Consider the following 27,959-nt stretch of genomic DNA (forward strand, 5'->3'; position numbering starts at 1 on the left):
AGCTGACATTTGTTTGTTCACAGTAGATTCACAGTAGCTCCAGGGGACAAAGAGATCCCTCATAACAGCAGAGGAGCTCACAATGGCAAAGGTATTGAGAGTCTTGGTTCCTACTGACTCCAGCAGCTGTTTTGTGAGAGCAGACATGTAAACACCTCACAAGTTCTAAACTTAGCACTGATTTGAAACCTACATCCCGAGCACTCAATCCAGTCTAACTCCCAGACAATTAAGCAGAATGAAATAAATGCTGGAGCAGCAAAAACAAAGTCACAGGCTCAGTGTGTGTGATTCATCTGACTCAGCCCCATCTCCATCTCCCATTACTGGCATGGTGACCAGATGCTGGTGGCCAGGAGGCACTCAGGAAGGGAGCATCTCTTGGCAGGGCTCTGCACCCACTGGAATTTATGACAGAGTCCACAGTGCCTGGCTGCTGTCTTGTACTGAGTTCCTCCCCAGTCCACAGAACCATTCATCACTTGCCCCAGAGACAGGGAAGAGGCACACAGGTAGCTGAGGGTGGATCTGTGTCCCTGGAGGCCAGCAGTCCTCAGTGCTCAAGCAGTGGAGCTGATCAAAAGCTAGATGGAAGCATGCATACCACCAAACTCTAGGCTGAGTCACCACAATCCCTCAATTTTGTGAAGGATAAAAAAATGAGTGTGATGTTTGACATCTCCTGCTCTAAGCAGAGAAGGGGAAGTTTAGGCCAGAAAGAAATCAATACGTGTTGTATAAAAGTGTTTTTTTCACTGTCTTTAAATTCTCTTGGAAGACAGCCACCTCCCTCCAAATGCTCTCTAGTAGCCAGACATCACAGGTACTACAGTTTAAATCTGAGAAAAAATATTTTGAAGGACACAGAAGAGATGTTAAGAAAGTGGGCATAGAAATTACAATGTATATTGAATAATGTCACCACGTGCAACTTTAACACAGAGCATGTGTACACAGCAGGGTTGTGTGTCAACTCCCTCTGCAATAATGGGCTCATGAATGAGCTACCCCTCAGTAAGAAGTAAGCTGAATTCGTGTGTGGGGGTGTGTGTAACCACCGCAGCAGTTGTTTTCTCTGTTCTGGGGACCTTTACTAGACCTGTGCTTTGCTGACCTCTGCAAAACAGATTATAAGAACATAGTGGCACTGGCAGCAATAAGTGGAGTCTCTCCCTCTCTGCAAGATCCCAAGCTGTAGCCCATGGTTCTCTCTAAGCACCAGTACCAGATGCGGGCCTAACTAGCTCCAGTTCTGCTTTTCAATATCACCAGATAGGTGAAAGGGAGGCAAGGGAGAGAGAAGACATTTGCAAAGAAAGCTGCAATATTTGCAAAGTGTTTTTAAAAAGTTTCAGAGAAAGTAGTAGTCTGGCAAAAATCCTCTTCTGCAGAGTTGGAATCTGCATTGCTCATGGACTGCTGAGGAAATTGAATAAAGAGAAGAAAAAAGCACCTGTTTAAACAAAGGTGCAGAAGGAGAGAGAAAGCAACACCCGGAATGAAGCCAACATCAACAGAGGGCACTTCTGGCACTGCACAAGGCACTGGTAAAATCCAAGTGCTGGGCTGAGTTTATGCATTCATTCTGGTCCTGTTAAACTGCACATGAAGCACAGAGCAGGCTGTCAGCAGCCTGCCTTGCTGGCAGATCTGCTTGCTGAGTTTGCTCTTAACCAAAAGAACTTGCAATGCTCACGTCTTTGCCTCACAGACAGGACTTGCCAAATCTTCAGGGTTACTCTGGAACTTCATAGTTAAAATTTAAACATGCTTTCCAAATCCCTCCCTTTAAACTACCACAAATCCCAGCCCTACTGCAGGGTCTGGAGAGCCTTTAGGGCTGTAGCCAAATCCTAACCCTCAAACCTCAACCATCTTCCAGACCTTCCACTCCTAAGCCTGCCTTTGCACTTAGCCATTCAGATTGTTACAGACAGCACTGGTGAGGGGCTGTGGAGATCTACCTGTTCATAGAGACATATCACTGTCAAGTTAGAAGATCCATGATCATCAGCACTTAAATTGTGAGGTAAAGTTTATTGGTGTGATGGATTGCATTGGGAAAACAATGAGTAATTGATCAGTTTCTCTGTTTGTCAAACTCCCCCAAACCTTTGCTAGGAAGAGATCTATTGGAAACCTTGAGGTAGAAATTAAAAATGGGGACATTGAAATCCTAATTCCTGAAACTGAATATGTAGAAGCAGCAGCTCCTCTTGTGCAGGAAGTAACTCCTGTTAGCAGCAACATCCCGACTGAAGTTGAAGACGCGGTTGTTCCTATTGTGTGGGCCAGTGAAATTCCAGGGAAATTGAAAAGGGCAGAACCTGCAAGAATTACCCCTAAGCCAGGATTTATATTGGTGAGGTCTAAACAGCATTCTTTAAAATTAGAAAGCCAAGTTGGATTAGTGCCAATAATAGACAAAATTGCTAAGCATAGTTTGCTAGTAGAATGTGAATCCAAGTACCTATAAAGAAAGCAAATGGGAAAGATTATTGATTAATGCAAGACCTGAGAGAACTACCTGAAATAATAACCTAGAATAGTTTACAGGATTAGATTTAAAAGATGCCTTTTTCTGCATTCCCTTGAACAAGGAAAGCCCAACAAATCTTTGGTTTTGAATGAGAAAATCTGGAAACTGGGAAGGAAGAAAAGAAGCCACCTGTTGCCTTCCTGAGCCACAAACAGTTCATGAGCTGCCTTCCTGGGAGTGGTAGGATACTGTTGACTCTGGATTACTAATTATGGACTTTTGGTAAGACCATTATATGAACTTTTAGAAGCAGCCTATAAGAATTTCCTCACTTGGACAGACCACGCAAGAGCAGCCTTTAAGCGGTTAAAGCATTCCCTGAGGAGAGCCCTGGCTCTGGGTCTGCCAGGTCTCTCAAAATCGTTTGAACTGTTTGCCTATGAGAGGCAGAATGTTGCCCTAGAAGTGCTTGCAAAACTTTTAGAGGATCAGCGAAGAGCCACAGCCTGCTCCAGCCGACTGACCTAAGGGATGTTCCTCGGAAAATCCTGACTGAGAATTGTATACTGATGGAAGCAGTTTTGCACAGAGAAAACAAATGACAATGTGTGACAAGGTGTGCAGTGACCACCACAGACAAGGTAATCGAATCACGGGCCTTCCCATCTATTGTCTCTGCTCAGAAAGCAGAACTAACTGCTCTTACAAGAGCTCTGGACTTAAGGCAAGGAAAAAGAGCAAATGTTTGGCATTGAAAACTTTCCCTGAAACTGGAAACCATTTCACTGACAAATCTGCAAAAGAGGCAGCAGAAAAAGGCATTCTGGCTTTAGTCCCAGAAAAGAAGGTAGCGTTACTTAAAATTACGATGAGAAAGTACGACGAGAAAAAAAAAAAATGGGACTTTCGGTTAATTGAATAACTTTCAAGCTACAGGATGGGCTGTTATCCCTTTAGGGAACATGACAGTCCCACCTACAATTATAGAAAAATGCTTAAAAGAACTGTATGAGTCACCAAAGCTAGAAACCTTCCTGGAAACTATTGGCAAATAGACTTTTCTGAGTTTCCTCAGAAAGAAGGCCTTTCAAGAGAAGTAGTGAAAGTTCTCTTAAAATACATTATTACCAGGTTCAGAGTTCTTCAAGGAATGCCATCAGGTAGAGGATCACATTTTATTACAGCAGTGACACACAAGACAAATAAAATTTGTCAGAAAACCTCAATGGCGTGGGTGCTGGCCCTACCTATCACATTGCTGAGAATTTGGGTTCAGCCTAGAAGAAGATACCATTTAAGCCCTTATGAACTAATGTATGCTTTAGGATCTACTAAATGCCAGAGATTCTTGGTGACATCCCCACTGGTGGGATTGGACACCACTCCTGCCTGGCAACTGGGTCTACATAAAGTAGTGAGACTCCAAGTCCCTACAAGTGAAGTGGAAAGGATCTTTCCTGGTTTTGTTGATCACATTTACAGCAGTTTAATTTGCAAAAAAGGGACCTTGGATACATTATTCTTGAGTTAAGAAAGCCCCACTTGATTGGAAAGCCGAAAAGACTAGACCCTTAATATTATCATCTGCATTTGTATATTAGCTTGTATTATGATTCTATGCTGTAGCTGTTGTAGTCACTTATTGTTCAAAGTATGCTTTAAATAATGAGACATTGGCCTAATGGTCAAGGCTCAAGAAAAAGGGGGGAATGGTAGCTGAGTTTTCAGATGTAACAAGAACTAGTCGTTTTTGCAGCAGCATGTACCAAAGAAACTACATATAGCTGAGCCAAGTGATTTAAAGGAACTAATCAAGCAAAGTAAAGAAACAATGAGGAAGGGAACTGAGGCAGCCAGCCAAGCAACACCAAGTTACTCTATAACCAGGTGTGTTGTCTTAAAGTTCATAAGGCAGTCACTTACAACTCTGGGGGTTCCAGACAGAGAAGACCACTGAAGTCCCTCAATGAAGCTCCTCAGAGACCTTAGAATGATATGTATATATGCTAATAAGTGTTGGGAAATGTCATGAATATGTAACAGGAATGCAGGGAACAAAAAATGAAGAATCATGTAATGCTGACATACAAGCTGTAGCGAAGATGCCTCTGTGTGCACTTTGGCAAACTGATTCCCAGGGCAACCAGTCTCATGAAATCATTCCAGTGCACCGTAATAAAGAGTGCTTGCCTGCTAAAACTCATAAATTGAGTCTTAGAGGTTTCTTTTAAGAGCCAGTTTTAGGCAACTGGGGCGCCACCCCTGCCTGACAACTTGTGTTTGAATTGTCCTGTGCACCTCACAGGAGGTGCAGAAACTAAAATTCTCCCCTTCTTCTTTGTATGCTAAAAGGACAGAGCTAGTCCATGAGATACACAGCAGGGCAGATTTACATCCATGTAAAGCACAGAATCAGCCAAGACCTTATTGCTCAGCTATCTTTGAGTGCAGTAAATGATGCTCAGTGGGATCAGTCTCCATGCTACGAGTCCTCACCCTATACTGGTGGCTGCATAATGATGCTGGAGGGGAATCCAGTGCTGGAAGAAATGATTGCCAGTTACGCGGTTCAGATACTGAGTTTGCTTCTGCTCACTTCTCTCAGGTAAAATGCGACACAGAATCCAAACACACACCACAGCACCCAGATTTGTGATTTATATTTTACTTTCATTCTTTTTACAAGCAAGAAAATCCCTGGATTAAAACAATCAGAATTAATCAGACACCCCAAGAATTCACCAGGTAATGGCTGTCAGGATGAGCAGCGTAGGTTGGGCTGGAGTTAGTCCTGAAATCCAACTTGAGATGTGTCCCAGCACCAGTATCCCAAGCCCACTGAGATGTCACTTTCCAGGTGATGCATGTCCTGTAATACCAGAAGCAATAATGCAGCAGCCCTGTTGCCCTCAGGTATCTTGCACTAGTTGGATCCCTGTAGGCTAAAACAGTGGACAGTAAGGAAGCGGACCAAGTCCCTGGAGAAATGAGAGCAGAAGAGAGGGTAATTCAGAGAGCAAATAATGTGGCCCAAATTATTAACTTTGGGATTAACAGCTAGGACACTCTCACTAAGGACTCTAAAGGAAAGGGTTTCTCTGGTTTGATCTAGTATCCTTGTTTTTTAGCTCAGCCCCTCCCCCAAAAAAAGGGACTCCTCATACCCAAAAAGAGTAGGCTGAACTAGTACCGTGAATTCTGCTTAGGGAGTTTCACTTATAGTCCTAGATGAAGGGAACATCATCAGAGATGAATCAGAGTATACACAGGGCTCCAATGGGACAGAGAGAGGTAGCTGAGGTGCAGAGGAAACATCACAAGGCTGCTAGGTCTGTATCGGGGGCTGAGGAAGGGACTTGCACCTACCTCAGATGCAGAAGATATTATAGTCAGCCAGGGCCTGCTCCTCTGCAACAGAACAGGAGAGGTCTGAGTTATCCTTGCACAGACCCAAGTGCAAACACCCAGGCAGCTCTGGGACCCCATGGCTCCACACTGACCTGGGCTGTAGTAGTCATAGACCCTGACATGGCCTGGCTTCAGGTTGGTCACCTCAATCTCCTGCTCCAGATGCAGAATGTATGTGTCAAAGACATGGGTCAACTGGGGAAGAAAAGCAAATGGCAGTTAATTTATGAGCTGTTCTTTTTATTCCTCACCTAAATTTGATTCTACTAGCTGATAGTAACAACTCTGTAGAGTCAAAGGCTGGGACACAAGATGAATCTTAAGCATCCTGCTTTGCTAGTCACAGTCTTAGATCTTCCCAACAACTCTGGCAGTGCCCTCCACTCCTGCAACTTCCCTAGTAGCACACACATACCTTGTCCAAGTAGACAGCAACACCTCCTTTTGTTTTCTCAGTTCTTCTCACAGAGTGCCAATGCTGCAGCTAGGACAGGAGAGCAGAGGAAGCAATTTAGTTTTGTCTTTGGAAAGGTAAGCATGAGACATCCCAATAAGGTTTATCTGAGTTTGAGTAGGCAGATTCTCAATTTACTGATTGAGAATTCCAAATTTTATTTGTACTCTTATCCCTTCAAGCTGATCTCCCTGCAGGGCTGCTCAGCTCCTGCAAACCCTAAGGGTAGGAACTTAGGTTACTCAGCTATTAAGGATATGCTGAGCAAATTGGGCCAGAAGTATCACCATCCTCAAGACTCAAAGATAAGAGACAACAGTATTAAAGTTTGTTGTGTGGCAGAGGGGAAGTGATGGTGAGATTGCTCAAGAGAGGGACAGGTAACAAGTTCCTATGCAACCTTCCCATGCAACCTTCCACTATCCTTGGGCATGGATGGTCCCACTGATACCACATCACCATCCCGATTCCATGCTTCTTACAGACATCCCAGATCCTGGAGCCAGGACAAATCCAGTCGGCAGTGACACCTCCAAAATCACCATGTTGGAAGTGGATTTCTTCCCATTGTACCTGGTGGCAAAGATTAAAAATAGAGTCTCTCCCAGCTTACCCTGCCCTCTACCACCATACCCTGTGTGCAGTACCCTGAGCCAGGTAGCTCAACCAGGACTGAGGCCAGGGCAGTCACTGCCTCCTCTCACAGGGGGCAGATGATAGTTGCACTGCTCTGAGCATCCCCAGTCTGAAGTCACTTCTTGTACTCCTCTCTCCAGAAAGAACCAAGCCTCTTAGTAACATTTCCCCCTCCCCAGAGGCACTTGTGTCTTTATTCTCCATCTTCCTTCTGGCCCTTCTGCTGAAACTGCCTGGTACCTCCACTGCAGCCAAGAAGCACCCCTCAGCTCTCCAGCCATGCCAGGCTTTCCTTCCCAAGTGGGGCAATATCTTTAGAGTCACCTGACATTGACAGAGACAGTAACAGAGCGTGCATTGTCCTCGGTGCAATTGAGTGGCTCAGTTTTCACTTGCAAGGCAAAGGATGTTGAGTCTTGTGGGGAGGGTGTGTTGTACCTCAGCACCATCTGCAGGGAGAGACAAAAAGACAGACTAAGACACAGATAGTTCAATATCATCTATCGCACCTTTTTTTTTCACTGGCTACTCTAATCCTCAAGATTGCGCCCTGGATAGTGAGTGGATAAACCATATGCAGTAAGGACACTCAACCCAGTACCCAAAATAAAGGTCATTCAGATTGGAAACCTTCCATGATCCTTCCATGGGATCCTTCTCAACCTTTCAATTGAGACTGTGCATGTAAAACACACAGTAGTGGGACCACTATACAACATTTTCATCCTCCAGTACTCTTGAGAGCCATTGAAGCATCTTTGTCCTCACATTTGGACAGGTTCTGTCTCTGTCTCCTCCAACATACAGGTTCATTGCATTGGCAACAGGCTGGGATTAAAGCACAGTTAATGTACATTTCCTTCCATAGAGATGCAATCGAGAGTTCTGACTTTGATAAGATGATGAGAAGAGGGTGGTCACAGCAGGAACTGTGGGAACCTACCTGAGTAAAGACACAACAGCTGCCATGGGCCTGCACCAAGAACTCGCCCGGGACCTCTGTCAGTGCTGCCTCCTGCACCAAGAGCCGGTTCTGATAGGAGACTTGGAACTTCCTCCCAAAGCCTCCATGGGACCTCACCCTCACTTCTGCAACCCCTTGTGTGCTGTATGTCAGTGCTGCATACTTAGCCAAGGCCTGCAAGGCGACTACTGTGTCCTGAAAAGGAAAAAACAACAATTAGATTTGCAGCTCTGAGACCCAATGATGCTTGAACTCTGCATCCTGAGAACCTCCATATACAAAGGCTCCCCTCCTCAAAGCATTTGCTCTTGCATATATTTTGTGTATATTTTGCAGAGGTTCTTTCCCAAACAACATCCCCCTCCCTGGCCACAAGTTACCTGTGTTGAGGCAAACCCTCCATAGGCATTCTGCTGCCTGGTGAGCCAGGCCACGATGCCAGAGGCCGTGGTGAGATCAGACCCGGTGATATTTGGCTTGGAGAGCAGGGCTAGGAGGATGTAAGCTGTCAGCTCCACATCCACAGACACTGGCTGTGACCAAGGGCTGGTGCTGTGTCTGTACTTGGATGATGTCTGACTCCAGTGGATCTGCCCATCTGGGAAAGGAAGGTAGTAGATGACCTTGAGGGATGTCAGGAAAGAAATCCTTTGGCCTAGGCTCTTAGACACAGTGACTTGTGTCTGCAAAGACCATTGAGTAAATTCCTCTTAGCTGGATCATCACATCACCGGGTCAACTATGTAAAACCTATGTATTTTGCAATACCAAACACTCCATATTCCGCACCAAGATGATACACAAAAACCAATAAGCCAATAATCTGCATATGTGTTACTTCCCAGACATCCAGTTTCTGAGCCAAGGGCTCAGAAAGATCACCTGTCCCTTCTCTGATGGTCCTGAGGTTCCCATACCTGCTCTGATTGCCTTTTGATCAAGCATGTCAAGTAGCTCTTGGGTGCGTTGAGAGTCCTTAGCCAGGGCAAAGGTGTAGGCCAGCAGGGCCTGGGTGTGAGTGCTGGCAGCTTTGGGGAGGAAAGGAAGGATACAGCCCAGAGCCTTGCGCACCACTGTGCTCTACAGAAAAGAGTTACACAGGTGTGGGTCACAGACAAACACCTGTAAGGCAGGCAAACACTGACACACAAACAGAAGGATGCATTATTAGCATATGCCAGCACAGAAAGTACCCCATACATTCACCCAGGTGACTCTGTGCTTAAGCCTGCACTCTTTGTATCAGTGCAGCACCAGGAAGCAGTGTCTCCAGCCCTCGGTGCAAGGTGGTGGACAGACCACCCTCCTGAGCTGGTCTTGGGCTTCAGTGGTGCTCTTTCAATTAAATGAAGATCCTCACTGCTGGAATAACACCATCACATCTTACTTTCCAAGTCCAAACACAACAAAAGCAAAACCACACAACTGCAAATGCTTACACACAGCCTGATGACCAAAATGACTGTGTTTAATTGACCTTCACAGTGAACAATTTTCCTTATGGTGAAAAACAGGTGACCTGAAGGACATCTGTTGCCAGAAAGAAGGTTAATTTCCATGTCTTCCTTTTTTTCCTAAGTCTATTATTTTCAGTTCCACTGAAAAGCATTGCTTTTTCACTTCCTTTTCTGATTTCCAGAGAACTTAGCTTCTCAATGTCTACAGCAACTGCATTTCTCCATCAAGTTAATAATGTTTCTTTACTTGCCAGTACCACAGTCTAGTAATTAGTTACAATCCTCAGCAATCGTAGGAGTTCCCTCTTACTGTTATTACTTAGGCATGCAGTTCAACTGCCCTACAGCACTCCTTTCCCAGACTTTTCTGTGAAGCTAAAACGTATTAGGAGTTACATTATGTCTGTTTACTTGACTGTGAGAGCAGAGCTCTACCCACCTCTTCTCAGAACAACTCACCATTAGCTCTCAGCTGTGTAAGGCTAACAAGAGGATGGGAGGAAGGGGGGATGAGGTGAGCAGGAATGAGCAGTAAAGCCTGGGAAATGGCCATAGTATCTAGCCATGAAGTCCAATGGCCCCCAATAGTTTAATCTCACCTTCTCCCTGCCAGCAATGTCCTCCTCAAGGGATAGTTGAGGCTTTTTCCCAAGAAGTGGTAAGATCTTCCTTGCCCATCCTATTACTTTGTCCACAAATCTCTCCAAGATGCTCTCTTGCCTGCCCCAGTGATACCACTAAGCTCTTTAGGATTCAGATCTTAAGGCAAGAGCATGGCAGAGAATCCCAGTATTTACCTCTGGTGTTGCTCCTGCCTCCAAGTATGCAGCAGTGATGTAGGCAGCCAAAGGGACTTCCCCATCTACACCTCCCTAAAAAAAAGCATAAACATCAAAAAGGCTGTTAATACACAAAGACCTGAAGCTTCTCAGAACAGGTCCCACCTATCCCCGGTTTGCTCTCTTGCAAGAAAGCAGAACAACACAGGAAAATGAACTTAAACAATTACCAGTACACTTGGCAAGAACTGCTTTGTGTTGTCCTTCAGGGTGCTCTGGCACCTACCTTCATGAATGTGTGAACAAGTTGGCCCACATTTCTGAAGCAACCACTGGGAAGCTGGTGGAACTCCAGCCAGGTCAGAGCAGCTTCTATGGTCCTCTTGTCCAGGAAAATGTATGGCTTGGCTTGGACAAAGCATTTAACCACAAATGCAGTCAGCCTGATCAGGGAGAACAGAAAAAAAGGCTTGAGAGAGGGAAGAGAGAATCAGAAAGAAATGGAGTGCATGAAAGAGCAAGAAGAATGAATGGAAAGAAAGAATCTAAGCAGAAGATGAGAAAAAAAGAAAAAAAGCAGGAGTTTGAAACTGGTAGGTCTCTCTTTACCCATTATGCTATTTTTAATATGCTAGACCAAGGTCAGTTCATCCCAAGAACAACTGCCTACCCCTGGGGTGCCCTAGCCCACAAAGCTTCTAGAACACTTTGAATCCCATAAGACAGCAAGCCCTGTTGGAAGCCTCCTGGCTGCCAGAGATCAGGTAGACAGCAAGGAGAGAGGCCAGGGCTTACCAAGTATTACCATACTCATCCTTGGTACCAAATTCACTGTAGGAGCCATCAGGGTGCTGATACTGAAGCTGTATCTGATACCCTGGAAAATAGGATAGGGCATTAGTGCTCAGAATGGTATTTGCAATTAAATCACTGTGAATGGAATGAGGTGTTTGAGTGCTTCAGATGGAAGGAGAGTAGGCATCTGAGACTACTGGACACAGGGGAAGGCAGAGGAGCAAGGTGGATCTCTTGTACTCGCCATTGCGCAGGAATCTTGTTGCCCTCTCTCTGATCTCAGGGGTCAGCTGCCTGGTCTTCTCCAGGTACTGCAGCATATAGACAATAGGGGCAAACAGCACCATGTTCTGCTCCCCACAGCCATGGGGCATCTGCACCAGGTTGTCCAGGTTCTGCAGTGCTGTCCCCATGAGGTCCCCTGAAACAAAACATAAGCACCCTGATCACCTCCTGGGCAGTAGGCTTTGGGATTCACTTCCTCCCACCTGTGACCTGCTCCCAGCAGTGCACCAAACAAGATAGCCCCAGCACAGCAATGTGTGGGCACCCCTAGTTATCAGCTATCACTGATAACTGGTAGCCAGCTTATCAATTCCACTGTGCCTGCCCTTCATGTGGACTGTACACATTCCCATCCTGGCAGGGCAAGCTCATTAACAGAACACTCTCTCCCATGCTGAGTGTTTTAGATTGTCAATAATTATGAAATGCAGCCACGCACATGGGAAGAACAAAGCAGTGGAGCCTTGGAAACCTCAGAAAGGAGGTGTGTGGGAGTCTGAGTTTGGGCCTTCCTAAGGCTAAACTCAGAGATATGGGATTCATAGCTGAATTCCTTACCAGTGACTAAGATGGTGGCTCTGACTGAACCTTCGACCACATTTAGAGGCAACATCAGTGACACAGACTCCTGTGCTGGATTCCCTAATGCCAGTTGGATAAGGTGTGGAGAAGACAAAAAGAAAGAGATTGTGAAGAAAACAGCGTTCGAAATATGCAGAAAGTGTTCAAGGCTATTCTGTGTTAACTTCCCATTTTCCTGTCACAGAGGCTGCAAAACACCTCAAAAAATCCCTGTCCCATTCCACCCTCAACTTCTTCCATCCACCTCATGGTGACTGTGCTGTCTTAACAGCCTTCTTTATAGAGAGGTTGAGAGGATTTTCTCCTGGAAACTCTCAGTGGTCAAAGCCACCTGTTTTTCCCTACAGAAGTTACTTCATCTTGTTTTAGATTTCAGTTGCAGGCTTGTCATCTCAATGCACCTTGTGCTCTCAAAATTAGCTGATGGCCCCATCATACACCATAAAATTCAGGAGAGGTACAGCAAGCCTAAGCCATGTCCTCCGGTGTCACCATATTCAGTAGTCTGGTTTTATTTCCCACAGGTAAAAAAGGCCTCAAGCTGCCACATTAGTGTCAGGGGTGTTGATGCTAAAAGACTGGACCTCCCCACATCCTTGCCTAGAGGAAAGCTCTAGCTGGCACTGCAAACAAAGTATGCTTCTGTAGCTTTGTCAAGCAGACAGAGAAAATATTTCAACAAGTGGAAATATCCAGGACGTGTTTAGGCAGGAAGAGGGGGATAAGCAGGGTGAAAGAAGAAAACAACCCTTCTACCTTTTTTGGGACACAGGATGGAGCTGTGAGCCTTTTCTACCAAAACTCCCTCTGGCTGTTGGAGCACAGAAAAGCAGCATTTTAATGAGCACACAGGAGAGAAACAGGATTACAAGGGGATTAGAAGTAGATATGGACAAAATCCTGGTTCAGACTGGACAGTCAGAGGGAATATCATTATTACCACACAAAAATGCAAATTACTGTCAAACATTTTCACTTCATATTAGGAACTTCATATTAGAATTAGCACACATTTTCAGAATATTTTAACTTCTGAATGTCTGCAAAACTGATGCTGTGAGATTCAGCAGAGAACTCAGGAGCAAGGACATAAAAGAGTGTTTAAAGTTTTCCATGGTATGAAGTGGATGACACCCCTCTACCTCCTACACCCATCAGCCCTCAGGGATGGGCCCAGCTCAGGGCCTGAGATGCTAATTACACATTTTGAATAGCAAGGGGTAACTCCCAAAACACGTACAAAATGTGGGTATTGCACAAAGCTCATTTTTAGGTTTAGGTAACAGAACAGCTTCACTGACCCGGACTTGAATGAGTTTGACAATTGTGTCTTTCTGTCCTTCTTTTGGGACAAATGGTATCTCTTCACCACAGAGCTCTTTGGTGGCCACAGCCTCTGTGTGGAGGGTGATGTTCATGATCCCTAAAAATAACACACATGTAGGTATATAAAACATCTTCTGAGGAAGCACTTCCTATTAATACAATAGACATCAACTGTTGACAATAAAAAATTTGATCAGAGCTCTATATGGTTCTGTACCTCCTAGCACAGACTTGCAAGTAATCAGGACCTTAGGATGAATGCAAACAAGTACTCTCTGGGTAACAAAGCAACCAGCTCCTCACTCTGTGTCAGCTTTTACAAAACATCCCCACCTTGTTTTCATCCCTTCCCAATTTCACCACCCCACCTTCCTGTTCTTCTCACCCAGCTGGTCAGCTGTGACACTCCACTGAAAGGTCTTGGCTTCACCGGCACACAAGCAGCTGCTGTAGACACAGCCCTTGCATGGCTTCAGCTGGAAGTGTGCAAACTCCTCCAGGGTCATTTGGATCTGGAGGGGCAGCAGGGATGGTGGATGGTAATAAATAAATATCACAAACACAAAAAGGAAGCCTAACAGGTAGAAGCAGGGACAGGTAGCCTGGGAGGAATACAGAGAGATTGTTTAAGTAGCCAGGAATCAGGCTAGGAAAGCTAAAGTCCTGGTAACCTGGACAGGGATGCCAAGAGCAACAAGAAAAGCTTTCATAGGTATGGTAGTGATAAAAAGAAGACTAGGGAAAATGTGGACCCTTTCCAGAAGGAAACAGTAGACCTGGTTACCAGGGACATGGAGAAGGCTGAAGCACTCATCAAGTTCTCTGCCTCTGTCTTTAGGAACAAGTGTTCCAGCCATACTGCTCTAGTCACAGAAGGCAAAGGCAGGGACTGGGAGAATGAAGAACCACTCGTTGTAGGAGACAATCAAACTCAAGACCATCTCAGGAAACTGAGGGTGCACAAGTCCATCGGACCTGATGAGATACATCCACAGGTCCTGAGGGAACTGGTGAAGGAAGTGGCTAAACCACTATCCATCATATCTGACAACCCATGGCAATCCGGTGAAGTTCCCTCTGCTGGAAAAGGGAAATCATAACCCCCATTTTTAAAAAGGGAAATAAGGAAGGGACCTTATTCGTTAAAAAGGGAAATTAGGAAGGGACAGGCCTTAGAGGTGGGCCTCTGTGAACCCCATGAAGTTCAACAAGGCCAAGTGTGAGGTCCTGCACCTGGGTCGGGACAATCCCAAGCACAAACACAAGCTGAGTGGAGAATTAATTCTCAGAGCAGCTCTGAGGAGAAGGACTTGGGGGTGCTCATAGACAAGAAGCTTGACATGACTCATCAATGTGTACTGGCAGCCCAGAAAGTCAGCTGTGTTCTGGGCTGCATCAAAACAGGCGTGGCCAACAGGTCTAGGAAGGGGATTCTCCCCCTCTCCTCTGGTGAGACCCCACCTGGAGTTCCGTGTCCAGCTCTGAGGACCTCAACGTAAGAAGGATGTGGACCTGTTGGAGCAAGTCCAGAGGAGGCCATGAAGATAATCAGGGAGCTGGAGCATCTCTGCTATGGGGACAGACTGAGAGAGTTGGGAGTGTTCAGCTTGGAGAACAGAAAGCTCCAGGCTTAGAGTCCCTTTCAGTACCTCAAAGAGCTAAAAGAGAGCTTGGAGAGGGACTTTTTACAAGGGCATGCAGTGATAGGGTAAGGGGTAATGGCTTTAATCTGAAAGAGGGTAGGGTTAGACTAGATATTAGAAAGAAATTATTTACTGTGAGGGTGGTGGGACACTGGAACAGGTTTCCCAGAGAAGCTGTGGATGCCCCATCCCTGGAAGTATTCAAGGCCAGGTTGGATGGGGCCTTGAGCAGCCTGGTCTAGTGGAAGGTGGTTTTGCCCATGGCAGGGGAGTTGGAACTAGATGGTCCTTAAGGTCTCCAAATCATTCCATGATTCTATGATCACAGGCCATGGATTTCAGCCATCTCCCACTTTTCTCACAGAGCCTATCAGGGCTCACCTACCTTCATGCATTGCTGCAAGTTGTTGAAGACTGTGGCCTTCAAGTTGAAGGTCTCACCCTGGACCACAGAAGATGGCAGTGGCAGCTCCACAAGAAAGGGCTTGAAAACGAGCAGACTGGAGGCTGAAGCAAATCCAAAGCCATTACGTCCTGTGCAGAACATTCCTGCTTTCCATTCAGTCGTGGTGTCAGGCACAGTGACAGTGACATTCTTGTTCCCACTGGGACTGAGGAGAAACAAACAGCAACAGAAGCATTTAACTGCATGTTGCTCTACACCACACCCGGTGACCTGGTCTGTGTCCTTCTCTCCAGTGTATCCCATTCCCTTAGCCCTACTGAACTTGCAGCCCTTGTAGGGTTACAAGTAAGGCCTTGCAGAAGTTGGGATCCCTGCCTCAGAGGCTTACATCAACAGAACATTTTTGTCAATAGGTTACATGGCTGCAAGATGCCATCAGTCACATCAGACAGTGCTTGCCCTTTGCACATCGAAAACTGGTTTAGAGATGTCAGCAATTTCATCCTTCTTGGCCTAGAGATGGAGAACCAGACACCAGAAGAGCAACATGACCAACATCAGTAGTGCTTAGCAGAAGACACAGATCCTGCCATTCACTGTCCTGTGAGACACTGACAGCTTAAAGCCCAACATGAAGACAGGGCAGAGGCTTGCCCTGTGCTCACATCACAGCTTTTTGTTCTGTGGCTCCTACCATGGCAGACATAAAACCAGCCTTACCTAAAGCCAGTGATACTATTTGACTCCACTAACTGGAGTCAAAACATTCACTTTTGCCATGAACATAAAAGGCAACACACACAACATAGAGACATTTTGCTGGCTCAGATCAGCTTGGTGGACAAACCACATAGGAGATATCTGCTGCTAGGGGGTGAAGAGATAGTTTTATCTGGAAGGACAGTGGAGGTCGGAGAGGGCAGATGTGGGGGCATCTGGCCTGAGCCTATTCCAGTCTCCAGACAGCAGACAAGAAAATTTTGAAGTCTGAGATGAAAAATCTCCAAAAGCTCCCTCAGTAGACTCTGTGTGTACACTGACCCTTTCTCACAGGACACAATTCCCAGTCCTGTGAAGGACTTCTATGGACATCAGTTTCCCCTGAATACCAGGATACAACTTGTGAGTACAGTTTGGGAAATGCTAGCCCACAGGGCTACCACAAGCAGAGTGAGGTAGTAAACCAAGCTGTTCTGCTGCACTTCACCTGATTTTCTATCTTCCCATGCCAGCCATTTGCCATCGATGGACAACATTTCTGTATGATTGTCTGGTAGAGGAAAATGCATTTAATACAGACATCAGCTCCAATAAGAAACAGCCTGACAAGTATGAGCCCCACAACGTATGTCCTTAGGTGTCCTGCACAGCTGCCTATGACCTAAACTCAGTTGCATCTGCTGCCACTCCCAGCCACACTAAATGACCCAGACTAAACCCCTACTGCTCAGTTTACTCACCCCACAGAATACAAATCCCATAGCCAGGTCTGGGGAAAAGGCTTGTGTACTTTCTCTTCAGCTGAAGAGATAGGTGGAAACATTACGAGCTGATAGGTTGATGTCAGATGTTCTGATGGAAATAACAAAGACCTAGTCACCACAGTGTCCTCAGGTCCTGGATAAGAGCAGAAGAGTTTCAGCACAGTGCAGGCTGTAGCTAATAGTCAGCTCTCTGAAAGCACGGCATCAGAACAGAAGGTTCTGCCCCAAATTTTTAAATAACTTGCCTCATTTCAAATGACAGAGGTGCTTTGGGCTTTACTTGCATGTATGGGCACTATGGGACATGAACCATTCCCTCACCTCAGAGATAGGACCTGGTATTCAGACAGATCTCTAATATTTCAGAAGCTGTGAGCCTCAGGCAGCCTCACACTATCACAATAGGTTTAGGGCCAGGGAGCACTCTTTCTCCTCCATTTGCAATTACAGGATTGGCTCAAACCCAGGACTGCTTTCACCTGAAAGACTAAGCATCCTATGTAAGAAGAAACAGTTGGCAAATGCTTACTATTATATGCTTTATGGGGCTGGGCAAACATCAGCATGGGCCTAGAAATAAACACTCCTGTTTTCTGCAGCTTAGTTGTCAGTGATGTGGTTGGACACACTCTGGGTTTCCTGATATTGGTGTTGGACATAATTTTCAACCCCATTTCCTGTGGGAAAAAGAAAGAACTGAATCACCAGAAGTTTGTCCTCTCCTCACTGCCCTCTGCCCTGTGCCTTCCTGTCCCCTCACGCAGTGGGGACTTGGTTGCACTATGACTTGGCAAAGTATTTCCTTGCTTCATTTTAAGAGGGAATAATTCAGATTCTCAGAATGGGCAAACAAGGTCTTCTGAGCTAATTCATCTGACCTGAGTCAGCCAAAATTATTCCTTTTCAAACACATGGTCATTTAGATATCATGCCTTCTCAGCCTGCAAGGTGCAATTGCTCATTCTGTGGAGATTTAAACAATCCAGTTAAAGTAACCAATAATCCTTGGCATCTTGTGTCACATAACCGAAGTGTGGTAACCACACAAAAATTTTTCCTGAGTCAACATTTCAAGTCACTTATTCAAATAACAAGTGAGTTACAAGGGCCTAAACTGCACCTGTTCCCTGTGCTGTCTATAACAGCATCCCCAGGATACTGGTAAAGTCAGGGGGGCTACACTCCCCTCAGTTCATAAATTATCTCAACCCACCAAATCAACCACTTTTACCCTGAATGCTGTAAACACATCAGGCTCATCAGAATTTGGGAACCCACATGAACGATCATCTTCAGACACTTGGTGAGGATACCTGGAGTTATAAACAGATGGGAACAACCCATAGATCTGAGAAAGCAAGAAAAAGCAAAAAATAAAATCAGCACAAATTAAACCTGCTGTTCTCTTCCTGTCATACATCCGAAGCCTGTTTGATTTGCTTCAGGCTACTGTGCATGAACACGTGCCAGAAAGCCCAGGCCCGCTGTCACTCTTCCCAGGCTCTCTTCTGACAGAGCCAGCACAGCCCACTGAACTGAACACAAGATAGACCAACAGAAGCTATCTTACCACTGGTGCCCCGAGTGATGCTCAACCTCTTTATTAACCCCTAATCCCTAGCCATGACATGCTGAGAGTGCTGCTGATCCCTCTGGGCCGTGCTTTGATTTTCTTGGAGATAAGCTCTGCACAGATGCAATGGCCTCCCTCCCTCTTCATGTCATTACGAGGGAAGGGAAGAAGTCAGAGCAGGCTCACTCACCGAGTGGCTGCTGAGTTCTCTTCCTGGCTTAATCAAAAGGGTGCTTCGATCCACAGCCCAGACAGCACACATGGATCCAGGAGCTGCCAGCAGGTGGAGACCAACCTGTGAACCAGGAAGAGTCTCTGGCTTTGAGAAACTGAGCTCCACCTGGATGGGAAGAATGCAGGCAACACCGGAATGATATTTCTGATGCTGGCCACCCTACCACTTCCCAAGCAGCAAAGGGACCTACATGAAGAGAGTTTCCAAGAATTTGCCTTGGACAGAAACCCAAGGAACCTCCCAGGAACCCCCAGAAGGTATCTAAAAAACATCACACTGAGGTTCTAATAGGACAGACAGCACAGGGGGAACCATCAGTGTCTGCATGGAGATATTCCCGTGGAGTCAGAACACAGTGCTCTCTTTATCCAGCAAACCAGCCAGCCATGATAACACACTTCACACAGCTGTCTTCTGGAGCCCTTTCTTCTGGAGCCTCAGATCAAAAATAAACCTAGTCCTTATTCCCAAGCTCTTTGTGGGGTTGTTCTCAGTTTTCTGAAGTTCTTCCTGTTCTTGCTTGAATCTGACTGTCTATAGCAGACAAACAGCTGTGGAGCTGTGGAGCAGGGGTAATGCCAGTCCTCAGAAGTTCATCTTTGGAGTGCAAGACAGCCAAGAAAGCAGATTCCCATGGATGTCAAAACAACCACAAGCACTCGGCGTTTTCAGGATGGCCAGTATCTTCCATCATCCACTTTCAGATGTCATCCCAACACCATATACTAACAATTCTAAGTGTCTACAGCAGAAGCAGAGCAGCCCTGAGCTTTCCTGAGAATCACACTAACGACCTCTGCTGTGCTGGGCTATGATCCTACTAGGCTGCAGTTCCTATACCTGCCTATGGAGACAGACAGCAATTCCCTGCCTTTCCCAAACATTACGGCAGCCCCCACAATGCTCAGCACACACTTGCTCCGTACATCACAGTACACCTCACCATCCACAAGCTGCAGTTCACATGACAGCTTCCCACATGGTATCAGCCACACACAGCTACACAGTCTCTCCTTTCATTGCAACAGACACATACACTACCCCATATTTAGTCATTGCCTCAGACACAAATCCTACCTTATTTCTGAAACACATGGAGACACTGAAGGTGGCAGAATCAGCAATGATTTTTCCATTAGGGAAGATAACATAAACAACTAGTCTCGGAGCTGGGGCATAGGTCAAGCTGAAGGTAAGAGGGATGGAGAAGAAGCCTTCCAGCACTAGATGGAGAAGGAGGGAATAAGAGAAAGTAGATTTGGTAGTGAAAATAGACTCTGATCAGCTTTTGTCATTCTGCATGTGCCTGTTTAATTCCTTTCTTCAAGTATTTCATGATGGAGGAGATTTTTGGAGACCACTGAAACAATCAGCACATCTCTGAATCTGGCATTCAAGACTAGCAAAAGACTTCCTGATTCTGTTCATCGCCTCAAGGACATGAAAAGGTGCTTTGGAGTTCAAGCTTGGTTCCAAAAAGAAAGTGTCAGATATCTTTCAAAGTCTCCCATCACCAAACATCTCCGATCCTGTAACCAAAGTATAGGTGACCTTTGTCCCAAAGCACCTATAATTCGGTCGGAAAAAATAAGAGCTGAAGAAGTAGGAAACAGTGGGTCAACACCCATCAAAATTATAAATTGTGGCATCCTACCTACTCAGATTATTTGTAGACACAATTTCTGTGGAGGGTAAGGCTGTAGTTTCATGCCACGTGCAGGAGCAGCAAAAGGAGACTTTGAAAATGAAGACAACAGAGGATGAGCCTATGAGCTGGGAAATGCTGAGCATTCTTCTCTTGGTTCAAAGCAGGAGGGTAAAGGAAACAAGAAAACTGGAAAAGCACGTTGCTCTGATACAACAGAGAAGTAGTGAGCCACCTCCACACCACAAATAGGCTTACACCACATATCCAAACAGGAGTGGATGCCACAGACCACTGAGTGCTTGCTAAACATTAAACTGAGGAATGCACTTACTTCTTGGAAGCCCAACCCAAATAGTCTTCTGACCTGCATGGACTATCCCTCCTTTCCCTGTGACCTAGGGAAGAATACAGAAGGGGACAGTCACATAGTTACACAGTCTTTGAAATCACTGTAAAGCTCAAAGTAACCCTGAAATTGGAGATTAGGTGGAGGTGGGGAAAGAGATATTACCTTTATTTGCTCTTGGATAGTAAGGAGAGTTCAGGGGATGAAGAGACTCGGGGGAGGACAGGTAAGTTCAACACCTGCCCTGCACCTGTGCAGAGCCTAAAAGAAAGATTCTGCCTTCCTTGCTATTACTGCAGTCCCAGCATCGAAACCTGGATCCAGCCCCATGATGACTGGATGAGCTACCTGTCCTGGGCTAAGCCAAATCTATCAAATATCAGGCTTGAATCTCTAAGAGCTACTGATCTTGTGCTTTCAGCTGTCACCCACTAGCACTTCCCCAGAAACTCACAAAGTAGGAGAAAATGACACGCTTGGGCCCATGTTCCAGGTCTTCCTCATAAATTCTGAAGTCCACTTGGACAGATTGCTTTTTGCCACAGGGCATTGTTTCTGGAACACGGACAATAGAGAGGAAACTCCTGGTGGTGCTGTAGAATGGACGTATGAAATAAGAGGCTCGCTGGTAACTCAGATCAATTGTCCCAGGCTCTCTATCCAAATCTTGATGCAGGACACTTGCCTGGTGAGACAAAAAACTTGAACAAGTTACTTTTCCTAGTTAAGCAAGTTAGCTGCAAATCACCATAGCTGCACCTCGGTAAGATGATCTGAGCAACACCAAAGCACAGGTCTCTGTGTGGAGCTCTCAAGAGAAAAGCAACTGGGACCTGGAGAATAAGCTCTCAGAGGGAGCCAAGATCCAGAACAAGCTGAGGTCTTTCAGGAACTACTGTCCTTCCCCTGCCACAAGACAGAGTCTTCCTCACTTACCTCCAGGGAGACCAAGGTGCTGTTCCAAGCAGTTGTGTCCAGGCTAAATGAAGCTGTCCCAGAGTCTCCAGTAATGTACTTCTCCTTAAATTGCTGCTCACCGCTGTTTACTACAAGGAGGACTCCTTTGTGCTTCAATGCCTTGCCTCGGTAGTCAATGACTTTAATCTGAGAACATCATGGTGAACAAGAGAAGTGCAGAAGAGTCTAATCAGCAGACAGAATCTCCTGCTTCTCCAAGTCAGGAAGAGCATTTCCAAAGCCAGCAAGATCACCCTTTCAGTGACTAATAAGATTATCAACACTGCTCCTGGTACCACATTATCACTTGTGGTACCATGTTCATTCACAGAATCACAGAATAACAGAATGGGTAAGGTTGGAAGGGACCACAGTGGGTCATCTGGTCCAACCTCTGATGCTCTCCATTCCTTCACAGCAAAAGGCTTCCTGGCTGCTGAGATTCCAAATGTTTGGGTTTGGACTCCACATATGGATGCCCATAGCTGCTGCTATTCATGGCTTATTTGGCAAATGTCAGTCTTGGGTGTTATTCTCATATTTGACAATTCAAGAGTTTTGTCTCTGGCTCAAACCCCTGGCTGAAGGTGAGGTCAGAAAAGATAAGAGACAACAGTCACTATGAAAGCATTGTTCACATTCTCTCCTTCAAAGGACTGTAACTGTGAATTACCTTCCCCCTGTACATCTCTCCAGTGTGGTAGTAAGAATTCACATCATCAAACAAGGCCATCCCACCAATCCTGGAGATGAGTAATTTGCGGGAAGCATTGACTTGTATCTCTGAATGAAAGCAGCAAAACAGAAACATAAGAGAAGGAGCAAGAAAGCCAAGCCCCCCTCAGCCATTTCCCTGCAGGGTGACCCACTGGTAGTACTAATGGACATGCTGAGCTGCACACACATTTCATTGATGGTGATCTGCCCACAACTGGGTATCTAGTCTTCCTCTACTTAACTTCCAGCTCTTGGAGAGCTTCACCACCTGAGACTGCAGGCACTCAGAATGAGTGTGTCATCCCATCAGGAATTGCTGGCTCTGTATCTGTGAGGTTTGATAGCAGGCCCTAATGGGCTCAGAAAGCTCAGGTCTCTGGCTAGCCTGAAAGTCTTCAAAAGTGCTTTTGGTAAGATTAGTGCAACTTCCCAGCCACCAGAAACATTTCCAGAATTACCTGTGGCATCCTCCACCAGAGAGGCCTCTGCAACTATGCTGTCCTGATAATACCGAAAGTCTCGACTGAAGGAGGACAGACTCACATTTGTGAAGAAGCAACCTGCCTCATCCGTCTGAAAGTACAGAGAGAGGAAACAAGGTCTGAGCAAGGCAGAAGGCTAGAAATTATCAAAATGGTGCAGAAACAGCAGTGCAAAACCCCTGCTCTCAGGGAGTTGCCTTTTGGCACAGCAGTCCAGGATGTGGAGCAGGCACATGATGCATGCCCACTCATAATCATCAGGCACAGTTAATGAGAAGCAGCTAAAGAAATTGGTAACATCACTATTACTTCAGCAAAAGCTTTCAGCTGCCTTGCCTTACTAGCACAAAATTCTCTGAATAGGGCTCATCTCTTCCTGAGCATCTCACCTGGTTGTTGAATTTGTGGCAGAGATTGGGTTTTGAAGCACTGGGCAGGAACGGGGCTATCTTCTGACAAAGGTTCACATGAACTATTCCCTGGATGCTTTTCCCATGGTTGTATCTGTTTGGGGAAGCAGGGAAAGGAAGACACAGTCATACACAGTGGGAGAACACAGGGCTTGCTTTGCATAGCCCCAGAGACCACTTACTCACAGATATTCACAATACAGCTCAAGAGTGGCAGCCATGTAACAGGCCCAGGAGTCCTGACCCAGTAAAGCAGGGTCAGTCTAGGGCACTGCAGCGATGGGAGATCAAGGGCTTTGTGATATAATTAGTGCTAAATTAATCTATTCTGGGAAGCCAGAAATTTGTAGGTGCTGACTCAGCACAGAGCTCTGCACTATACATCAGCAACACCTGCAATAACCCCAGGATATGCTGAAGGCATGCATCATCTTACAGGCAGAAACATGTGTGATTAACCAAGTGCCTTTCATTAAGAAAGCATCTTTATATGAGGCTAGCTCTAGTTTTGTCCTTGGACTGTATCTGGGGCAATTCATTTTCAAATTTCTCTAGTTTCCACTAGAGCATAATCTGGAAAAGCTTTCCTTCATTTCCTATGGGTTTGTTCTGCAGATGAACACCAAGTATCTACTATGCATTTGCAAAAAAACCTAAAAAATGGCTGCTTGTCAAAGGGTAGGTTGTTCCCCCAGGTTTTGTGTGTAGAGACTTGTGGAATGTTTTTAGAAAAGGGGTATTAGAGTATCAGAATAATAGCTATAGGAACTTTTTGTGTTGCATCAGGGTGCAAACAGTGGCCATGGAAGATTCTGGCCTCCTGTAACTGAAGTGCTCATCAGGCCAGGAATTAACACAGGGACAACCCTCCAATGAGAATCCTCACCTGCCACATATCCGGAGAGGGAAGGTTGTATCTAGGGCATAAATCTGATTTGGTGCCTCAAAGATCACTTCAAATTTTGGCAGCACTGGAAGGAAAAAACAGAGAACTGCAGGAAACACAGGCCAGGGACAGCCTTCACAGAGAATTAACATGGAGACAGACTATGGTAGAATAAGAGACAGGAAATGAAGAAGGAAGGTGGCGAGAAACAGAAGGGGAATATTTCTGTCGTGTCTTTAAAAGATTTGTATATAGGCTCTGGTTGATTGCTCCTTTTCAAAGTAAAACCAAACATGTCCATGACTCTGCACTTCTGACAGCTATTTGCAGTGAGAGAAAACTAGTCTCCCAACACAGCTGATTAGGGAATGAAAGTGAAGTTAGATGGCACTGGACTTCATACTCTCTGGCAAAGCCTATCCTAAATTACCTTGCTTTGTCTAAGATCTGCAGGAATAAGCTGTGTCAAAGGTCTGAGGTCATGCACAACATTCCTCCCACACACTGACCCAAGGTCCCAAAGTGGTCTCTCCTCTGAGCCTCCGCTCAACTCTTTTCTGTGACAGATGCTGCTATTTGTCCCATTTGCTCCCAGGATGGTTATCAAGGAATAAACACCCAGCTTCCTAGATCAAGAGTACGAGGTCCCCCCTGCAGCTCAGACAAACCCCCACATGCTCATACCATGCTCCTTAACAGAGAAGCTGCCATATGCTTTTGCGCTGGTTACGTTGATGACGTATGTTCCCAGCAGAGGCTCATCACTCAGCTGGAAAGACAGATCTGCAATGCCATCTTGAGGGACCACATTCAGCCACTGCTCTATCTGGTTGTTCTTAGGGTCCTACACCCACAAGAAAGATAGAAACAGTTGTTCCTCACTGGTCCACATCCTATAGAAATTGAGCTTTAGGATTTCAGTCCTGTAGACTACCAGGTTCTGTAGCTAAGGAATGAGGTCTGATATAGACTAATCATGAAATTTTGAAGATATTCTAATGCCTAGGTTCTGCTCCCAGTATCTGAGTCTCTTTCTACATTTATTTAAATTCCAATCTTAAGGAAAGATTTTTCACAGTTCCAACTTTCTTACATAAACACATAAGTAATCTGTCTATATACTCTCACAAGTCTAGAACAACTGAGCTTTCCACTGAAGTAACTGGGAGCATAACCTCAAATAAGTGCATAAAAAAGAAGCTGAAGGAGTATGTTAATTTAAGAATTTAATATCTAACAACAAAAAAGGTCTACTATTCCACTCAGAGGTCTGTAAAACTACCAGAAACTGAATATGAATAGCACAGTGAAATGACTGCCATCATCATTACTCTAACACTGGATTTCAGCATCACTCACCTGGAGAAACAAAGAAATCTGGGGAGGGAAAAAGACAAAAATATTAGAAGGGAGAAATACATGCCAGCATCACACACAAGGCACTTCAGACGTAGAGCCCTCTCTGAAGGATGTACAACTAGTGATTTGGAAACATAGAGCCCTGACAACAATACAAAGTAAAACAAATGCCACCAAAATGGAGAAATACCAGGTGGGTTCCTTACAGTAAGGTCTGAAGAAAGGGAAAGGAAAAACCAATCTGGAGACCACCCAGCACTTGCTAATGACTTCCTGGCAGAAAAACTCAGGAAAAGTCACTACCCAAACAGACCTAGCTCTGGTGCACCTGCAGTCTCACAGGAGTTACAGAGGTATAGGATCACAGAGTTCAGAAGGAAACTCTGGAGGTCATCTAGTCTAACACCCTGCTGAAGCATGTCTTTGTGCCCATAGCCTTATCTAGCTGGGGTCTCCACATCTCCAATGATGGATATGCCTTCTCTGAACACGTTTCCATATTTTTGCAATGAAAAAGCTTGTCCTAATGTCTAGTCAGCATTTCCCATGTTCCAGCTTGTAGGGGCCAGATTAAGAGCACCCTTCCCCACAACAGGGAAAACCCAACTTACAAATTATTCACTCCCCACCTGATACCACCACATCAGGAATCAGTATGTCACATACTTGTGCCTGCATGATTATTCTACCAAGATGAGCAAGAGACATGTACACCCCTGCCATCTTCCTGAGTTATCAGCTTTTATTTGAGTTACTATTCCCCCTTGGACACCCATGAGGCCTGGCCCAGGGATGAATGTGGAAGAGCTGGAGCTTTAGCAAACAAGCAGGGTAGAAAGAAAGTAGGATCCATGTGTGGTACAAGGCAGCCTTTTCCATAGTGCCCCAGGACTGGCTTACCGAATCATTGAGTGCAACGAATTCCTCGTCCAGAGTCACAATGCGAAATTTCACTGAAGGCAAGGAAATCAGGGAATATATTTATCAGATGTCAGTTCTTCCCTACAAACCCCTGCTCCATCTGTTTCCCCAGCTCCTGTCTCCATTCTAGACACATTTGTGGTAACATGTGACACTAACATTCCCACATGTAAGATATCATGAACATGGTTATCATTATCCTACTGCCTCCTGCAACTTCAGAGTCATCATAAGTTGGACATTAGAGCCACTGAAAACATCACTCAGCAAGAGACATTGTCTCAAAGCCTTCTGCTAGGACTGTTCATGCATTTCAGGTAATTGCAGGCTTTCCACATGGTGTAACCAGCAGAAAGCTTAGGGCCCACAGTTCCTCCCATTTGCACCTCACCTGTCTGCCCTGGCTTATAGATGGGCTTGTCTGTTTGGATGATGGTGCCACTCCTGGTCTTGCAGATCAGGACCTTTTTCTTCTCCTCAATATTGACCCCTTCACCTGTGATGGTCAGTTTGACAGTGGCAATTTCCTCTGTGCCATCAGCTGGAGGTGCAACCTATACAGAGAGAGGAGCACACAGGCACTGAGTAATCTTCTGGGGGCCCTGAGCAGGAACTGAGAGTAAAGTGGAAGAACTAACCAGTTCCTTCCAGCTGTCCCAGGACACTTCTTCCAATCTCTGGATCCAGATCACATCCAGATCTCACTCAGTCCTACATGACAGCAGGAGGCCCTGCATGTCATGGAATCTGTCCTTTTTTCCCACTGGTGACAAGCAGGTGCCTGACACCTCTGAGTCTTCAAACTTGCTCAGCAAGATGACAGAAAGGTGGGAGATGGTAACAGAGAACCAAAAGAGAAAGATCAAGGTGTAGCACAGCCTCAGATACTAGGCCTTCAGAACTACCCAGCACACACAAGTAAGAAATCCAGATTAGGAAACACAACTAGAGAATCTTCCTGACTCTGACAGCCAAAGACTCCAGCAGCCTCAGCACAGAGTATACAGTATAATAGAAGGGATACTTTTTAGACTTCTGCCTTATCCTAGATCTTTGCTAACTTCTCACCAACATTAAATAACATCTAAAATGTTGTTTAAAAACAATAAGCACAACCATTTCCATCCAACTAGTCTTCAGTAGCTCCCAAGAGCTCAGTTGCTGCCTGACTTCAGGTACTACAGAAATTGCAGTATGTCATGCAAAACACCATTTCCCCAAACTTTAGCTGCAGACTTGCACAAGTCCTTCAGAGAAGAGCTAAAGCTGCTTCATCTGGTCTGTAATGGAAGAGAAGGAAACAGGTAAGTTCTTCTTATGTATCCAGAACTGTGGTAGATTTTAACAAATGTAAATTCCATTTAAAAATTAGATTCAGAAAGGAAATTCAGTGCTAACCAACAGATACTGTGCTGGGCTATGCATCTCTAGGCACCACCCACTCCTCTTCCTAACCGGCTCACACCAAGACAAAGTAGACCCTATCCACATCACCCCTGGTGACACAAGAGATTTCCTGAAGGGAAAATCAGTGATGGCATTTGCCTAGGGTGGCTCACCCAGAACTTAGTGCACAGGAAGGTCTTCTTCTTCTGGATGGTTTCTTGCATTAAGAGCTCACGTCCTGCAGAGTGCTCCAAGACCAGGTTCACTTGAAGCTTTGCTTCATGACAGGTGATATGGAGGCAGGCAACTTGGGTGGATGGGTAGCGGAGAGCTGCAGGGAT

At 45.6% G+C, this 27,959-nt stretch overlaps 1 protein-coding gene across 1 annotated transcript; it reads right to left on the reverse strand.

Moving 5' to 3' along the window:
- Positions 1-5,128: 5,128 nt before the first annotated feature.
- LOC116782293 (alpha-2-macroglobulin-like protein 1) lies at positions 5,129-27,900 on the reverse strand. The gene is made up of 35 exons (XM_032678729.1): positions 27,792-27,900; positions 26,624-26,786; positions 26,212-26,264; positions 25,312-25,329; positions 24,637-24,796; positions 23,953-24,037; positions 23,046-23,160; positions 22,633-22,747; positions 22,131-22,240; positions 21,437-21,604; positions 20,955-21,185; positions 20,486-20,549; positions 19,584-19,729; positions 18,462-18,611; positions 17,930-18,046; positions 17,228-17,375; positions 16,675-16,786; positions 15,194-15,419; positions 13,551-13,677; positions 13,141-13,262; positions 12,596-12,650; positions 11,816-11,899; positions 11,217-11,393; positions 10,973-11,054; positions 10,464-10,620; positions 10,196-10,270; positions 8,859-9,021; positions 8,322-8,539; positions 7,921-8,136; positions 7,302-7,426; positions 6,824-6,914; positions 6,303-6,371; positions 5,980-6,082; positions 5,846-5,887; positions 5,129-5,457 (listed from the first exon to the last, which is right to left on the reverse strand). Exons 1-34 carry the CDS (start codon positions 27,840-27,842, stop codon positions 5,847-5,849), a joined length of 4,137 nt encoding a protein of 1,378 aa, XP_032534620.1. The 5' UTR covers positions 27,843-27,900; the 3' UTR covers positions 5,129-5,457; position 5,846.
- Positions 27,901-27,959: the final 59 nt, after the last annotated feature.

This window comes from Chiroxiphia lanceolata, chromosome 2 (genome assembly GCF_009829145.1).
Source record: "Chiroxiphia lanceolata isolate bChiLan1 chromosome 2, bChiLan1.pri, whole genome shotgun sequence".
NCBI classification, from domain to species: domain Eukaryota; kingdom Metazoa; phylum Chordata; class Aves; order Passeriformes; family Pipridae; genus Chiroxiphia; species Chiroxiphia lanceolata.

Excerpts from the sequence above, each read along its gene's own strand:
- LOC116782293 (XM_032678729.1), bottom strand. The coding sequence starts at position 27,842 with ATGCAAGAAACCATCCAGAAGAAGAAGACCTTCCTGTGCACTAAGTTC. Across the intron at positions 10,621-10,972 it reads GATGAGTATGGTAATACTTG|GCTGACTGCATTTGTGGTTA; the intron begins GTAAGCCCTGGC and ends CTCCCTGATCAG. Across the intron at positions 6,915-7,301 it reads ACTGTCTCTGTCAATGTCAG|GTACAATGGGAAGAAATCCA; the intron begins GTGACTCTAAAG and ends CTTTGCCACCAG.